Genomic DNA, 18,681 nt, shown 5'->3' on the forward strand with positions numbered 1-18,681 from the left:
GGGCTTGAGATTTAACCACGTAACCTGCTTCATCTTGCATCTTCTAGTTTTGGGTTTTATCTTCTGGCAAGTGACTAGAAGCACTAGCAGGACGTGTAGTGAGATTGTCCAAGATAGGGCACAGGGCTGCACAGTGGAAGTGATGACGCCTCCATAACGGTCTGCACAGAGAAACCACAGAGGAAGCTTAGATGCTGCCGTGGACACAAGTAGAAAGGTAATAATCAATGCGTTAAGTCGACTAGACCTCTCAGAACTTTAAGATGCAGGAAAATGATATTGTTATCATAGTGCTTAGGTGTCCTGGTCACGAACCAGGACCCCATGGGGCTAGGTGCTGTACAACAGAACAAAAAAGACAGTCCCTGCCCCAAAGTACTCTCAATCACAGTATAAGACTCTCATGGATCCACAGGATAAGTATTGTATCTCCTGCTTTTGAACAGTCTCTTGGAGGAACCCCTTTAGTGTGCCAGATTCCCAAGGGGTCTCACTCTTTCTTCACGGTAGAACACATGCTGCCTCACAGCCTTCTAAGACTGAATTTCTGGGTCTTTCCACCATGAGCTCTGCTCATAGGTGCCAACTCCAGGGCAGAGCACCCAAGGGAAAAAAAATAGCAGTTGCTTAGCACCCACTGGCAGCCAAGCTCCTCCTCTCCCCCCAGCGCCTCCTGCCTGCCGGTAGCTCCACTGATCAACTCCTGCCCCTCCCTCCCAGTGCCTCCTGCACACCGCGGAAGGGATGTTCTGTGGTGTGCAGGAGGTGCTGGGAGGGAGGAAGAGGAGTGGAGATGGAGTGTGCTCAGGGGAGGGGGCAGGAAGAGGAGGGGTGGGGTGGGCCCTTGGGGGAAGGAGTGGCGTGGGAGTGGGGGCAGAGCGGGGTGGGAAGAGGTAGGGCGGGGGTCGGGAAGCACCCCCCCCGGCTAAAGAGGAAGTCGGCGCATATGGCTCTGCTCAATGAGTCCAACTGAGATAGAATCCTGGTGAGAGACTTGTACACTCTTCAGGGACTTATGCACCCCAGCCGGTATTTACAGTAACACCCCAAACAGCATTTTGAAAACAAGAGGATTTATTAGTTAGTTGGAACACAGCATGGGTAGTCCTTAGGTTAGCGGAGAAGTAAAGGTTAAAGCACAGTCCATTCTGGTCAAGTCACAATTCACCAGCCAAGCTCTAGTGAGCTCCCTTTTCAGGCTCTCTCTGACTTCCTTAGTCAGTCCTAGGAGAGAGAGCTCCAAGTTTCTTCCAGAACTCACACTTATTTCCTGCTGTACATGTTTGTCTTTTGTTCTCCAGGCAGGGCCATGCTGAGTTCAAAGCCCACCTGGCCGGAGCTTCCCACTGTTGTGTTGATTCAGGAGACTTTGGAGCTTGCATTGTCTCTGTGGGCCTCTTGTTGATCTGGGTCAGTTTCAGTTGGTTCCTTAAGGACTTTATTCATTCCACACAGCCAGGGAGGTGACCCATACACCTACGTCTCTTAGCCTGCTCTGAGAGCAAACTTAATTCTGCTCTACCGCACCTCACCCAGGGTAACAATGCAAAGTAGAGGGGGTAACTGGAAATTCCCTGAAGATTCCATCTGTACTAAGTATGCTCCAGCCCTTCAGAGCCCCTATGTGCTGACCAGCCTGCTTATGCACAGTGCTCGAATTATGGGGGGGCCCTTAATGAAAATGAACTCTCATCTGTAAGCCCCCACCTTCTGTCCCTGCCTCCTCCCCTACCCCTAACTGTCTCTACCTGCCCCTACTATTTAATGTCCCACTTTCTGCCCCTGCCTTCCCTATTCCTAATTGCCCCTGCCTCCCCTATCCATTACCCACACTTTCTGTCCCTGTCTCCTCCACCACCCATAATTCCCCCTTCTGCATCAATCACTGCACCCCTTCCACCCAGCACTACCCCTTTCATTCCCATCTGCAGTTTGCCCTGTCTGTAACCTGCCTCCCTCCAGCCTTCTGCATCTATCCAATACCCCTTAGCTCCCCTGGTCTACTCCTGCCTTCCCCTGTATCTAACACCTCCTCTGCCTCTCCTAACCCTGCCTCTATCTCTGTTCCCCCTTCCACGCTGACTCTCCCCAACCCGGCAGATCCCTCTCCCCAGTGTGGAGCTCCTAGAAGGGTCAGGGCACTGGGTCTTTATCCCCCTTATCCCCTAGGTCCCCCTGTGGTGACAGCTCCCATTCTCTGCCCTCTTTCCCTTGGTAGGTCTCCTGGTCCTTGACCCCCACAGTTTACCAAGTCTCTGACCCCCCTCTCCCTCTGGCTCACCCAATCCCCTCACTCTTAGTCTCTGACCCCCTTTCCCCTGTATCTCCGCAGCCTGTTGTCCCCAGAGGAGCAGTGGTCAGGATGGGATATGGCAGGCTTGAGCGGATTTCTGCTGAGCAGCTGGCCAGGGTGCCAGGCAGTGCCTCTTGCTTCCTGCTGGGATGAGGAGGGCATCTCCAGAGTGCAGTGTCCGAGCCTGGGACCTGCTGTGGGCAGGGGACTGCCCCCTGCCCATGGAGTGGTGGTGCTGGGGCCCCTAATCGCTCAGGGTAGCCTCTCCCTTTTGCCCCTTGCTGCCCCTTGCTGCACCCTGGCAGCACTAGCTGCTCTCCCGGCAGCTCCTGGCCCTGCTCCTAGGCACGCAGGTGGCAGGGCCCCCCCCGAGCCAAGGGCAGCTGGACCTAGGCAGCAGCACCCCAGCAGACACCCAAGCTGGGTGAGAAGGGGCCCAATACATGGCCCCACAGCACTTTTGAATAAGACAGAAGTGAAGTGTTCCCTAAAAGCAGTCAGGGGGCCTGCTCCCCTCAACCCCCCCTGGAATCTGAGCACTGCACATGTGCCATCTCCTCCAGCTAACTAAGCTTCCTCACCCCAAGGCTACAGTGGCTGAGCAGAATTTTCCCTGCAATTGCTTCTCGGGCTGGGGTGACATCAGGTACCAGAGCTGAGGGCAGGGAGACTGACAGTAAAGGACAGACAGTGCTTCCCCCTGCTGATGCCCAGGCAGTGAGGAAAAGGAGGGGGTAACCTGACTGGGATAATAGAGGGGTGAGGAATGAAGAGGGTGGCAGCAGCCAGTGGATGGGAGGAGGAGTCAGGGATGGAGATTGGAACTAATGTGGGGTGGACAAGAGCAGTGGGGAGGGATAGGGGGGTACCTAGGCAGAGAGTGGGAGTCAGGGAGTGGTAGGTAGACAGAACAGATGACTAGGGAGCACAAAGCTAGAAGCCGGGGGTGAGGAGTTTGGATAGGGACAGAGGGGTTGGGGGTCTGGAGACAAGGTGGGAGAACTGGATCCAGAGTGCAGGGGATGGATAAGAGCAGACGGATATTCACATGGTGGCAGGTGAATATACTGGGATCACAGAGACAAAAGGGTCTAACCAATGAACCCAGGAGTCCTAAGTCTGTATGTTTCTCTGCTGTCAGCAAATAGCTCTGAAACCCACTAGAAAATTCTTATTTCTTATAATGGCTAACTACAAGTTACTCAGCTAGCTCAAGTAACAGAGGTGGCCTTTAGGTACTACCACAATATACATATTAAACTACATCCAAAACAGCTGTAATAAGAACATTAAGGTTGGAAAGTCAAGGAGTCAGCAGTTAGGGAAAGCTAGAACTAAGGTTGCCTGTGCAATCTTAATCCCCCCACCCCCGCAAGTGTATGCATTATGATATCATCTTTAATTACATGAACACATTCTATTTTTTGGACAGGATCCCTGCTTTATTCAGTGCACAGGATGGATCACAGCTTACTGAATGAGTAGTCATTCAATATTTCTTATCCTCCTCATTCAAAGTATGTTCCCTGGCCTTAATTTACCGCACGCCATTCAAACACAGCACTGGATAAAAAATTAATTTCTTCTTGGGCATATTTATGGTGTTCTCACCATAGGATCTTTTAGTACTTCACAAACATTAATTTATGTTCACAACGCCCCTCTCAGATTAGGTGGTATTATCCCCATTTTGCAGATGGGGAACTGAGACCCAGAGAGATTAAGGTCAAAATTGTCAAGTGTCCACTAATTTTGGGTGCCCAAGCAGAGACACCTAGGCCATGATTTTCCAGAGTGCTAAGCAATTTTATAGCTTATTATATGTTCAAAGCACAGCTCCAATTGACTTCATTGCAGTTGAGCGTTCAGCACTTCTGCAAATCTGGCCCTAAGTCGGTGTCTTACTTGCAGCACACACAAAATGAGGAGCACATAATTAGTGGCCATCTATGAATATTTTGCTTTAAGTGACTGGCCCACAGGAACTCTGGAACACAGGAACTCTGTGGCAGAGGCAGGGATAGAATCAAATTCTCTAGAGTGCCATTCAATTTAACCACAAGATTATCCTTTCTCCTCCTGTAGTCCCCACAGCAATCATTACCCACTTTCTGACTTCTGCAATAAATGAGGCAGGTGTCCCACAGAAAATGACTTCTATTCACTATGCAACCCGGATTCATCTCCAGAGCACCATCTATGCTGTGCACTGAATGAGGCAGGGGTCCTGTCTAAAAACAGAATTTATTCATGTAATTACTGTATCATAATGCATATGCACAAAGGAGCTAATTTAAGATTGCACTGACAAACTTAAATCTTGCATTTCTTAACTTCTGACTGATTGACTTGCAATCTTAATATTCTTCTAAAGTAGTTGTTTATGTAATTTCCTAACTTTTTTTAAACAGACTGGAAAAAAATTATAAATTCCATCACATGGAACCATATTGATCCCCCAGTGTGGATCAACAGCAGAGTTTGAATCCTTTGATGCACAGCACCGACCTCTACCACTTGAGCCAACTGAGCTCTGGTCTACGCTATGAATTTAGGTCGATTTAACCCTGCACCCGTCCACACAACAAAGCCATTTTTGTCGACTTAAAGGGCTCTTAAAATCGATTTCTGTACTCCTCCCCAATGAGGGGATTAGTGCTGAAATCAACATCACCGGGTCAAATTTGGGGTAGTGTGGATGCAATTCGACAGTATCGGCCTCTGGGAGCTATCCCAGAGTGCTCCATTGTGACCACTCTGGACAGCAGTTTCAACTCAGATGCACTAGCTAGGTACACAGCAAAAGCACTGGGAACTTTTGAATTTAATTTCCTGTTTGCCCAGCGTGGTGAGCTCATCAGCAGAGGTGACCATGCAGAGCTCATCAGCACAGGTAATCATGCAGTCCCAGAATTGCAAGAGAGCTCCAGCAGGGACCGAACAGGAGGTACTGGATCTGATCGCCGTACGGGGAGACGAATCCGTGCTATCAGAATTCCATTCCAAAAGACGAAATGCCAAAATATTTGAAAAAATCCCCAAGGGCATGATGGACTGAGGCTATAACAGGGACCTGCAGCAGTGCCGCATGAAAATTAAGGAGCTCAGGCAAGCCTACCAAAAAACCAAAGAGGCAAAAGGCTGCTCTGGGTCAGAGCCCCAGACATGCTGCTTCTATGATGAGCTGCATGTAATTCTAGGGGGGGCCCCTACCACTACCCCATCCCTGTCCGTGGATGTGGACAGGGATGGGGTAGTGGTAGCACCATGGAAGTGCTAGAACATCTAAATAAATAAATACATTCAAACAACTCCTTGTTAACTTGAGCTAAACAATGTGTTTCCCCCAAGTCTCATTCTCTGAGACAGCTAAACCACTTTTCCTGCAATTTTAAAATAATCATAATCATCAATAATAATTCAGCTTGAGGCAGGCACCTGGCATGGGAAATTCTAGTCCAAACAGCTTGGCAATGATGTAAGCAGCTGAAAAGAGGGTCTTATAATATGAAGTATCAGGCAACCTTAACTGTAGGTGGTGCTACAAGTGCCACCTATAAGAATAATTTTACATCCTCTTTGCACTTGTGTAAATGAGTGCATGTGGATTAGGGGAATGGAGATTCAGGCCTTTAGAATTCAACTTCCTTCTCTGGAGTTGTTGGTGACTATGCAGGGCAGACAGTAGTAAAATCTTGTTTTAATCCCTGTTGTCAGCAACTCTGACTGATATACATGGGGAGCTGATCTTGCTGAGCGTAAAGGGGCCATTCTACATTACAGCACAGCTCTGCTCTGAAAAGTGACTCTAAGGGTATCTCTGCACTTGGAGTTAGAAGTGTGATTCCCGGCTCAAGGAGACATATTAGCACTAGCTCTCATTGAGCAAGTGTACTAAAAATACACTGTAGCTGCTGAAATGGGAGCTGCAGGATGGGCTAGCAACCCTAAATAGGTGCCCAGCATTTCTGACGGACATGTTCTCAGTGTGACTAGCCCACTCTGCAGCTCACACTGCTGTGGCTACATTCTAGCACTAGCCTGAGTATGTCTCCTAGAGCTAGGAATCTCACCCCTGGCACCATTTGAAGACGTAGCCTAAAAATGGCCCCTTTTCTGCTGCACAGAGCTGATTCTTTTGTGTAATTCCTGTCTTTTTAATTCCTCAAATAGAAGGTTCTGGGCATGATTAAAATTTGAACTATGCAATCTTAGAGTGAGATTTCCAAAAGCATCTGGGCTTTGTCTATGCTACACAGCTTTTAGCCACACAGCCATGTCGACACAGCCGTGTCGCTAAAAGTCAGGCAGTGCAGCTGCTCTTTGTTGGCACTTTTGCCCACAAAATACTTCCACCCCCAATGAGCAGTGTTCGCGTTGTCGACAGGAGCGTGCTCCTGCCAAGAACGTGCTATTCATACTGACACTTGCTGTGGCAAAAGTTTTGCCTTCAGGGGGTTGGGGGGGAGAAGCAGGGTTTAGCACTTCTGAACTACAAAAGTTTTGTTGCTCAATTGCCAGTGTAGACATAGCCTTTAAGTGACTTAGCAGCACAAGGCCCATTGAAAGCCAATGGCATTTGTGCTCCTAAGGCTTTATCTGAACACAAAAATTACTGTTTTACAACTCCTGTGGTGGAGAAGCCATTATATTGGTATTAAAGGTGCTTATTTGTTGTGACAAAGTTCCTTCTCTGCCTTTGTGGGTTCTGCGCTTTCTAGCGGATGCTAGAGTTGTGTACTTGGCTCCTCTTGTTAGTGGCACAAACCTGCCGTTCACTCCGTAACCTCATCACTGGCCAGCATGGGGAAAAAGGAGGAGAAAATTCCCCGCAGTCTCTGCTGGCCCACCTAATGGGTCGGGGGACAGGCCAGAGACCTTCCCCTCTGGTGGAACCCACAGTCCAGATCAACTCCTCTTATATCAAATAGGGAGTTGAGGGGATGGGGGGAACCTGGGACCTCCCTCTACTCCGGGTTCCAGCCCAGGGCCCTGTGGATTGCAGCATAGGCGCCAACATTCCCCAGTGCTGGTGGGTGCTCACGCCGCGCCCCCTGGCTCCACCCCAACTCCACCCCTTCTCTGCCCCCATTCCAACCCCATCCCCAAATCCCCGCCTCCTCCCCTGAGCACGCCGTGTTTCCCCTCCTCCCACCCAGGCTTGCCGCGTGAAACAGCTGTTTGGTGCAGCAAGCCTGGGAGGGAGGGGGGAGAAGCGGAGCAACGGCACGCTCAGGGGAGGAGGCGGCGGTGAGCTGGGGTGGGGGGGTGCGGGGAGCTTGGAGGGCCTTGCGGCAGTGGCGGGGGGTAGAGGAACCCCTCCCCACCCCAGCTCACCTCCACTCTGCCTCCTCCCCCGCGCACCGGGTTCCTCCTCCTTCCCCCTCCCTCCCAGGCTAGCCACACGAAACAGCTGTTTGGCATGGCAAGCCTGGGAGGGAGGGGGAGAAGCGGAGCGGCAGCACGCTCAGGGGAAGAGGCGGGGGCGAGGTGAGCTGGGGGGCGGGGCAGGGAGCTGCTGGTGGGTGCTGAGCACCCACCAATTTTTCCCCACGGAGTTGGCACCTATGGATTGCAGCTGTCTATAGTGTCTCCTTTAACAGCTGCATGACAACTACAAGTCCCTGGGCTACCTCCCCATGGCCTCCTCCCAACACCTTCTTTGTCCTCACCACAGGACCTTCCTCCCGATGTCTGATAACGCTTGTACTTCTCAGTCCTCCAGCAGTATGCCTACTCACTCTCAGCTTCTTACGCACCTCTTGCTCCCAGCTCCTCGCATGCACCTCACTGACTGAAGTGAGGCCCTTTTTAAAACCAGGTGCCCTGATTAGCCTGCCTGTCCTAATTGATTCTGGTAGCTTCTTAATTGGCTCCAGGTGTCCTAATTAGCCTGCCTTAATTGGTTCTAGCAACTTCCTGATTTGTTCTGGAACAGCTCATTGTCTTACTCAGGGAAAAGGGATCTGCTTAATCTGGGACTAATATATCTACTTTCGATCACTCTCCTGTAGCCATCTGGCCTGACCCTGTCACAATATGTACAGCTTATTCTTATACAGGAAGGGGAATAAGCTATGCCATTGTAAAGCACTTTTTTCTGGTAATACTGCATCCACACTAGGGTTATACTGGTATCACTATATTGGTTAAAAATATATATATACCCCAAACTGAAATAGTTATACTGATATAAAAACTGTGCAGAACAGACCTTATTATGGGACACTGATGCACTTATGAAAATCCCACCCCTAATTAGTTCTAAGTGATTTGAAAAATGTAATGTGCTAAGTACAATAATTATTCTACCTTGGATCTGGGCAGCTGGTGTTTCTCCTGTGCAACTGGAGGTTTAGTACTGTGTAATCATCTTCTGCCTGCACCTTCTGTTTTGGGTTTTGTCTCCTAGCAAATGATTAAAAGATAAGAGAAGTGCTAACTGCACCGGAGATGGTCCAAGTTAGGGCACAGGCCGGCAGCAGAGATGACACCTCCTCGGTCTGCAGTGAGAAACCACACCGGAAGCTTAGAGACATGCATAGACACAAACAGAAGGGCAACAATTCAAGTGTTAATGAGACTGGACACCTCAGAACTTTAGGATGAGGAAGATTATATTGTGTGGCCGGAAAACAAAGTTAAACCAAAGAATCATAGATGCAGACCATGTACTGAAACAAACTATGGCTCCATCTTTTATTCAGTTTTAAATGTGGGTATCTTAGGTCCACTTCTCTTAGTTCCCTATCTGTAAAATAGGGATAATCGTCCTTTCTCTCAACTATTTGTTTATTCATATTGTAAAAACTGTGGGAGAAAAAACTGTCTTTTACTTTGTGTGTGCTGTTCAAATTTTGTCATTACATTTTTCAAGGAAACATTTCAAAAAGACATCTTTTTATTTTTGAAAAATTGTGTTCAGTCTTTGTGGGGGAAAAACTTTTACTTTTCTTAAAGTGGAAAGAGGTGTGGTGGGTGGGGAGACTAAAAAAAGTGAGTGGGATTTTTTTCCACCAAAACTAACCCCCCCAAAAAATCAATTTTTCTCAAGGAAAAATTAAAAAAAAAAGTCAACCAAAATGAACACTGTCTGTGAATATTATCGTTTTGGTTGGAAAGTCACTTTTTGTAGAAAAACCTTTCAAAGAAAATGTTTTGACCAGCTCTAATTCAGAACGGCTTTGTAAACTGGCCAGTAAACTTATGTCTACAAACTTGGCGTGTGTAACTGTGCAGAAGTAACCTACGCTTACACAGCAGCATGCGGAACCCTGCTCGTGGCCGCACACAGGAATTTGAGTTCATTACCTCTGAACTATCAGAGAAAGTTCTTTCAGTTCAGGCAGTAGTGGCTCATGTATTTAGATCAAGAAGGTGTAGGTTCAATTTCTCCTGCCAGTAATCCACCCAGAAGCATTGTTTTACAATTACAAATCACATCTGTGTGTACAAACTGCCATTTTGTACACAGTACATTTGTTAACAACTGCCAATGCCTTTTGCACACTATGCATTTCTTGTACATAAATAGCTGCATATAAAAAAAGTAAGTTTCGAAGCTGGAACTAGTGGCTCTACATTTACTTCTCTATGAGTTTTATCTGAATAATTATTGCAGGTTGAAGCCCTCTGCTACATCGTTTCATCTGCCACTGAAATGCACCTGTTCTGGGATGAACCACATCAGCTGTTTAATAGCAAGACTTTAGAACAAGAACTAAAGAAGAATACTATAACTACAATGCTAGACATAGGTGGAGTGTGTTTTTGTTCCAGTGCTAATTAGACAACAAAATAAGGTAGGTCCTACATTCTTCCAGTAATGCCATTTTTTTAAAGGTGACTAAGAGCTGGATATTTATTTGAGTGACATTTAAAATTCTTTATCTAACTACAATAACTTCAACCCCTGACTTCCGCCTGAACTTCTTGACTTTGTCCCTCTATTCCTCTTCTTTCATTCAGTATTTTCCATTAGAGAGTGTTACAGCCCACACTGAGTTAAATATAGCCTTGCAGAGCATTCTGCTGTTTGCACCATTTCAAAGAAAGGAAATGGAGAGTTTCAGCAATTAAACTGTCCACTTCAAATTGTCTCACATCTCAAGGCCCATAGCTCCTCAGCCCAGCTGCATGTTTACAATACAAATAGTAAACTTGAAAACCTAGTGGAGAAAAACAAGTCATCTGAGGAACAGCCTAACACTCTTTGTTCCTTGGGTTTAGTGGTTATTTGCAGAGAGGCCTTTGCTATATGTTAACTGCATAGCTCTGTTACCACTTGTTAACCAGTACTACAGCACCCTTGTTTGTTGCATGTTTTTGCAAAGCCAGGAGACCATCGTTTTTCACTAACTGCTCTGTTCAAGTTCACAAAATACATCTTTGGGACAACTGTTCCTCCTACAATCATTCCTCCTATAGTAGTATCTCCCCTGATATATAAAACCAAACATGAATGTGTATGTGATGCGTAAGGCTGCGAGTTTGTCCCAGAGGTCATGGAAGTCACGGATTCTGTGAGTTTCTGGGACCTCTGTGACTTCTGCAGTGCCCGGTGCAGCTGGCCTGGGGACCGCCTGAGCAGCTATAGTGACCTGGACTTTGATACACCCGCAGAAGGGGAACTGAACTGTTTAGTGGCCCAGCTGGAGCCCTGGGGCCAGAAAGGCCCAGAGATGGCAAAGACATTATTGCCTCCACGGAGGGAGCCCTGGGGGATACGGCTCGATACCAGGGCTGAGACCATTTAAAGACTGCTGCACTAAGTAAGGGCCTAAGCATAAGAAGGGCTACAGGAAGACATAGGCACCGACTCCGTGGGTGCTCCGGGGCTGAAGCACCCACGGGGGAAAATTGGTGGGTGCTCTGCACCCACCAGCAGCTCCCCGCCCCAGCTCACCTCTGCCTCTGCTCTGCCTCCACCTCCTCCCTTGAGCACGCCACATGCCTGCTTTTTCCCCCTAACTCCCAGCGCTTGCCATTGCAAAACAGCTGTTTCGCACAGCAAGCAATGGGAGGGAGGGGGGAGGAGGGGGAACGCGACACACTCAGCGGAGGAGGCGGGGCCAGGGCGGGGATTTGGGGAGGGGTCCAATAGGGGCAGAGGGGCGGAGTTGGGGCGGGGACTTTGGGGAAGGGGTTGGAAAGGTTTTTGATTTCAAAAGGGCTGACTTTCAAAAATTAAGGAAATTAGTTAGGGAAGTGGATTGGACTGAAGAATTTATGGGTTTAAAGGTAGAGGAGGCCTGGGATTATTTTAAATTAAAGCTGCAGAAGCTATCGGAAGCCTGCATCCCAAGAAAGGGGAAAAAATTCATAGGCAGGAGTTGTAGACCAAGCTGGATGAGCAAGCATCTTAGAGAGGTAATTAAGAAAAAGCAGAAAGCATATAGGGAGTGGAAGAAGGGAGGGATCAGTAAGGCAAGCTACCTTATTGAGGTCAGAATATGTAGGGATAAAGTGAGACAGGCTAAAAGTCAAGTAGAGTTGGACCTTGCAAAGGGAATTAAAACCAATAGTAAAAGGTTCTATAGTCATATAAATAGGAAGAAAACAAAGAAAGAAGAAGTGGGACCGCTAAAAACTGAGGATGGAGTGGAGGTCAAGGATAATCTAGGCATGGCCCAATATCTAAACAAATACTTTGCCTCCGTCTTTAATAAGACTAAAGAGGATCTTAGGGATAATGGTAGCATGATAAATGGGAATGAGGATATGGAGGTAGACATCACCATATCTGAGGTAGAAGCGAAACTCAAACAGCTTAATGGGACTAAATCGGGGGGCCCAGATAATCTTCATCCAAGAATATTAAAAGAATTGGCACAAGAAATTGCAAGCCCATTAGCAAGAATTTTTAATGAATCTGTAAACTCAGGGGTTGTACCATATGATTGGAGGATTGCTAACATAGTTCCTATTTTTAAGAAAGGGAAAAAAAGTGATCCAAGTAATTATAGGCCTGTTAGTTTGACATCTGTAGTATGCAAGGTCTTGGAAAAAATTTTGAAGGAGAAGGTAGTTAAGGACATTGAAGTCAATGGTAAATGGGACAAAATACAACATGGTTTTACAAAAGGTAGATCGTGCCAAACCAACCTGATCTCCTTCTTTGAGAAAGTAACAGATTTTTTAGATAAAGGAAACGCAGTGGATCTAATTTACTTAGATTTTAGTAAGGCGTTTGATACGGTGCCACATGGGGAATTATTAGTTAAATTGGATAAGATGGGCATCAATAGGAATATTGAAAGGTGGATAGGGAATTGGTTAAAGGGGAGACTACAACGGGTCTTACTGAAAGGTGAACTGTCAAGTTGGAGGGAGGTTACCAGTGGAGTTCCTCAGGGATCGGTTTTGGGACCAATCTTATTTAATCTTTTTATTACTGACCTGGGCACAAAAAGTGGGAGTGTGCTAATAAAGTTTGCAGATGATACAAAGCTGGGAGGTATTGCTAATTTAGAGAAGGACAGGGATACCCTACAGGAGGATCTGGATGACCTTGTAAACTGGAGTAATAGGAATAGGATGAAATTTAATAGTGAGAAGTGTAAGGTCATGCATTTAGGGATTAATAACAAGAATTTTAGTTATAAGCTAGGGACGCATCAACTAGAAGTAACGGAGGAGGAAAAGGACCTTGGAGTATTGGTTGATCATAGGATGACTATGAGCTGCCAATGTGATATGGCTGTGAAAAAAGCTAATGTCGTCTTGGGATGCATCAGGAGAGGTATTTCCAGTAGGGATAAGGAGGTTTTAGTACCGTTATATAAGGCACTGGTGAGACCTCACCTGGAGTACTGTGTGCAGTTCTGGTCTCCCATGTTTAAGAAGGATGAATTCAAACTGGAACAGGTACAGAGAAGGGCTACTAGGATGATCCGAGGAATGGAAAACTTGTCTTATGAAAGGAGACTCAGGGAGCTTGGCTTGTTTAGCCTAACTAAAAGAAGGCTGAGGGGAGATATGATTGCTCTCTATAAATATATCAGAGGGATAAATACCAGAGAGGGAGAGGAATTATTTAAACTCAGTACCAATGTGGACACAAGAACAAATGGATATAAACTGGCCACTAGGAAATTTAGATTAGAAATTAGACGAAGGTTTCTAACCATCAGAGGAGTGAAGTTTTGGAATAGCCTTCCGAGGGAAGTAGTGGGGGCAAAAGATCTATCTTGCTTTAAGATTAAACTCGATAAGTTTATGGAGGAGATGGTATGATGGGATAACATGGTTTTGGTAATTAAATATTCATGGTAAATAGGCCCAATGGCCTGTGATGGGTTTTAGATGGGGTAAGATCCAAGTTACCTGGGAAAGAATTTTCTGTAGTATCTGGCTGATGAATCTTGCCCATATGCTCAGGGTTTAGCTGATCGCCATATTTGGGGTCGGGAAGGAATTTTCCTCCAGGGCAGATTGGAAGAGGCCCTGGAGGTTTTTCGCCTTCCTCTGTAGCATGGGGCACGGGTCACTTGCTGGAGGATTCTCTGCTCCTTGAGGTCTTTAAACTACAATTTGAGGACTTCAATAGCACAGATATAGGTGTGAGGTTTTTTTTGTAGGAGTGGTGGGTGAAATTCTGTGGCCTGCGTTGTGCAGGAGGTCAGACTAGATGATCATAATGGTCCCTTCTGACCTAAATATCTATGAATCTATGAATGGGGGCGGGGCCAGTGGTGGGGGGGCACGAGCACCCACCAGCGCCATAAGAAGTTGGCGCCTATGCAGGAAGACACTGACCAAGCGAAGGGTACTGGGATAGGCCCCCTCTTGGACTTGTGCCTCAGAAGGGGTTTATCTATCTGTTGTTTCACATAGTCGGTGTGTGTGACTTGGCCGGAGGGCTGAGTTGCTGAAGACTCACCGCAAGGCAGAGTGAAAGTGCAGGTACACATGCTCTGCCAAGGGAGATGCTCATGAGAGGTGAGTGCCACCCTGTTCCCGCGTATTTTGCGGTAGCATTTTGGAATTGCTATGGAAGCAGGTGCTAATGTCATACACGTTATGAGTTGGTCACATATAAGCACTCTGAGTGGAACTCTCCACTGAAAGCGTTCTACTTCGAGTCAGTGTGCACAGATACATGCCATTGTGGGTGTGTATGAATGCAATGCACTCAAACTGGAGACTTTTGCCTGCAGTACCACTAGTCAGTGCATGTGCCCTTCCTGTTTTGGGGTGGGGAGGTTTCCCATGCAGAAATCACCAGGATTTCAACATGCCACATGTACGATTGCTATCTCTCTCAGCGACAGGCTCAAAAGCTGCCTAATTTGCTTAGGCGAGAGACATGTGAGGGGCAAATGTCCTATTTGCACCTCATTTCCAATGAGGATGAAGAAGCAGAGGGACTTCTGCCTTCAAATTCATCTTCTTGAAAAGGTGATGTGTCCCTTCTCAGAGCCTGACTCTGACCATGAAAGACTGGAGAGGGCCTCCACGCAGTACTGGGTTGTGACAGGGTGCTAAGCAGAAAACTGCTTAGCCAACCCTCTGTCACTCCAGCTCCAATTAAGGGAAGTGAATTGGAGCTGGGTAGACCACCTGGCCCTGATTGGGGAAGCTTGATCAGCTGCTGCCTCATTAGGCTGGGGCTGAGTAAGAGCCTCAGGGGAATGAAGCTGGGGGAGGAGCTGGAAAAAGGAAAGCTGCAGTAGAGGAAAGGCAGTGAGGGGAAGCAGAGAGAGATAGCTTGCCCCCTCTCTCCTGCTGGGGGACTGCAAGAAGGGGATGACTTGTATGGTGGAAAGGTGGTGGGAGCACAGCCTGTAAATAGAAGCACCAGGTGGGCACTGCACCTAAAGGTCTCTGTGTGAGTTTCTCAGCCCGGCGGGGGCAGGAGCCAGGAGGGCCCTGCAGGGACACTGTTACACAGGTTTACAATGGTGCCAGACCCAGACTCAGAAGGGGCCCATAATGGGCTCCTTCCAAGTGGTGGGGCCAGTGTGGACGCTTGGGTGGGGGCGGCATGCGGAGTCAAGTGCCCCCCATTTCTGCTTGGCCTGTCATGGGGGAGGGAAAGGAACTCTGTCCTTCTCCTGCTGCTCCTGCCCCCCAGCACACTCCCCGCATGTAACTCTGGTGGGGCGGGGAGATTGCAGCAGCCCTGGGCTGGGCGCAGGGAGAGGGGTCGCTAGGGAAGGTGCTGGGAGCAGGTTCCCTGGCCTCTGATCAGCTGGATGTAGGGACATTGCCTGTGCCCTGCACCTCCCCGTCTGAGGTGTCCACAAGCTCCAGGGAGACACTGGTACTGTGAGTCTCTCTGAGCCAGGGCTGGGGGAGGTTCCGGTACTCCTGCTGTAGTGTCCCATGGGGGCCCACAAATATGTTTGGTGCCGGGCCCGCACAAGGTTAATCCAGCCTTGCCTCCACATGGAGCATCCCTGCAGCTGCCCTGGCTCTGAAACTGGATTTGTGTGAGAAATCTCACTCATCTTCCTCTCCTGTGGTCTCCTCAAAGCACTCAGAACCATCAGAGACTGAAGTCGTGCTCTTCACCTCACAAAAAGGCACTAAAAAGTCCTTCAGTGCCGGTTTGATGTCTGGTCATAAGTACTGACCCCTCTGAGGAGGCGTCATCAAGACTGGTGCCTTCACTTTTACTGGAGAGGTCTTTGATCCCCACACCGTCAGGTCTGGTACCAGTGTTGGCAGCTGTGCACTCAGCTCCCCTGTTAGTGCCATCAACACCACAAGCATTTGTGTCTCCCTCGGCCATTCTCACCTTTGCTGCAAGTGCATTGCCCGATACAAGTCACAGCAGCCTCAACGATGTAGGCACGGCTGTCATTGTGAACCACTAAGGCACCATCGGTTTCTCCTGCCTCCTTGATGCAGTCAGCACTGGCTCCACTGGCATTCAACATCGACTCACCTTTTTGGCCTTCAATCTGCCTCGTTCACTTCTGCTGGCACTGTCAGATACTTCAATGTCTGTACCTTTTGGGCAACACCATGTGTCGCCAGTGCTGAGACCTCCACCAAAGTCACGGGAAGTGCTCCCCCATTCAGAGAGGAGAGTTATATTTCGTCCTCCTCTTCAGACTCTGCACATGATAGACTTCTGTCTCCTCCAAGGTCTTTCAGGTCTCCATGTAGATTATGCTCTAGACTTGCTCAAAACATTGAGCAAGGTCAGTATTCTTATAAAGATGCCCTCTTATGGTGCCCATCACCCTGGGCAGTACTGGGCCTCCTGGACTGCTCCAAGGCCCTCTGGACCGCTCAGCTACACAATCCAGAAGGAAATCACCTTCTCCAGCTCCAGTAGCTCCAAGAGAGCATTCTTCTTTAGAATCTCCATGTCCCTTCTCGCTGGAGCCCACAGAGTAGGAGGCAGCAAGGGAGGAATCCCTAGGTATTTCTTCCTCTTCTCCGGATGAGACCATCGTACTGGAGTCAACATCACCTACCCATGAAGACTTTAAGGTCTTTCGAGACCTCATGAGGCGAGTGGCTGCTTCTCTGGGACTGCACACAGAACTTTTGCGAGACAATACACTCTTGCCCTTCCCATTAATGCAGCTTGGCTGGAAACTGCCAAGACTCTTTGGCAGACATCAGCTTCTGTTCCACCCACTGCCAAACAGGTGGATTAGATAATATCAAGTTACCCAGAAAGAATATGATTATTTCTTCACCCACCCTGCCCTGTTTCTCTAGTAGTCACGGCAGCACATGAACATTTGAGGCAGTTGCACCCAAAGGCTACCCCGAAAGAAAAGGAGTTTAAGAGAATGGATTTATATGGGACAAAGGCTTATATCACTGTGGGCCTTTAAATTAAGGTGCAAATTATCAGGTATTATTGGCCCAATATATTTTTCTTAATTGGTCAGCAGTTTCAAAACTCACATACAAGTAGTCTAAAGAATACAAAGAACAGATCTTGGCCATAGTTTCCAAAGGATGCTTCACTGCCCGGATGTCTCTCCGAGTGGCTATTGACACATCTGACACAGCTTCATGTTCTAGGGCAACAACCATCTGAATGAGACACTCTTTTTAGTTGCAAGCCTCTGGCATGCCAAGAGAGCTACAAAATCTTTTGAGGGAACTAAACTATTTTCTCAAAAGACCTATGATACCATGTGCAAGTTAAGTTTCCTGTGCGACTCTTCATTAGCTGTGCATCTGCACCCCGGTAACTAAGAAGAAACCGTTCACATCACAGGTGCAACACAGACCTTATTACCAGCTGAGACCTCAGGATGTCTCTAGACAGAGTTCTGAGCCTCCTAGATGTTGCCCATCAGCATCATCCACAGCAGGTCCTTCTCACCAGCCTTCATCTACTTTGGAGCAATCATTTTGACATCACACTCAAGAACAGCATACTGACAATGTCTCTCCTCCAATTTTTAGAGACCACCCCCCTTTGGAAATTACCTATCTTTCTTTTATAGTACATGGACAACTGGGTGCTCAGCACTGCGACAGAGGGATATGTTATTCAATTCACTTCTCTCCCCTTCCCTAGCCCACCTTCCTGGTCCCATTTCAGGGACATGAGGTGGTGTTAATGCAGGAAGTAGTCTCTTTTGGGCTTGGGAGCAATAGATGATGAAGTTCCTTACCATCACAGAGGGAAAGGCTTCTCTTCCTACTGCTTCCTGCTTTCCAGAAAGAGAGGTTGTCTTCATCCCTTCCTGGACTTATGAAAGATGAACAGATTTATCAAGAAAATCAAGTTCAGGATGGTTACCCTTCAGTCTATTATCAGTTCCCTTGAGAAGAAAGATTAGTATGCTGCCTTCAGTCTGCAGGATGTTACTTTCTGTGCTGGGATGTGTTCCACATGAAAGTATCTTTGAGTCATAGCAGGCAACATGCAGTACCACCTTCAGCCTTGAGGATGCTCACCAAGCATATAGCAGTGGTAGCAGCCTATTTTCACTGTTCAGGAATTCAGATATTTCCTTACCTGGATGATTGGCAAGTTTGGGGAAGGTCAAGGTTCTATGTCCAGAACAACATCCTGGTCATCAGACATCTGTTTTCTCATCTTGGTCTAAATCTGAATGTAGAAAAATGAACATTACAACCAACACAAAGAATAAATTTTGTAGGGGTGGATCTGGCCTCTGTGATCTATGGCTTATCTTCTGATGGACAGATTCTAGTCCATAGTATCTCTGTCTGAAACCCTCCAGTCCAACCCAAGGACTACCTGCCGCGTTTGAAATGTTCTGATCTCTCCATTGGTTCTGTGACAGTCAATTTAGCTTCCATCTCTGTTATACATCTTCCAGTAGATGAGTTATTTCTGTCTTTTCACATCCCTTGGTATCTAGAGTTTTAAAGGCCCTTATTCATATGGACCCATTTGTGTCTGATCCAGTACCTTCATGGGACTTGAATTTAGTTTTGTC

General features: G+C 47.6%; 1 protein-coding gene across 1 annotated transcript in view; it reads right to left on the reverse strand.

Annotated features, from left to right (window-relative positions):
* Positions 1 to 16,176, reverse strand: part of LOC144274171 (C-type lectin domain family 2 member E-like) — a 33,516-nt gene extending 17,340 nt beyond the window's left edge. Inside the window, exon 1 of the mRNA XM_077832806.1 lies at positions 16,035 to 16,176. Within this exon, the coding sequence (XP_077688932.1) occupies positions 16,035 to 16,176 (142 nt within the window). The remainder of the gene's footprint in view (positions 1 to 16,034) is intronic.
* Positions 16,177 to 18,681: the final 2,505 nt, after the last annotated feature.

This window comes from Eretmochelys imbricata, chromosome 14 (assembly GCF_965152235.1).
Source record: "Eretmochelys imbricata isolate rEreImb1 chromosome 14, rEreImb1.hap1, whole genome shotgun sequence".
Taxonomy (NCBI): domain Eukaryota; kingdom Metazoa; phylum Chordata; order Testudines; family Cheloniidae; genus Eretmochelys; species Eretmochelys imbricata.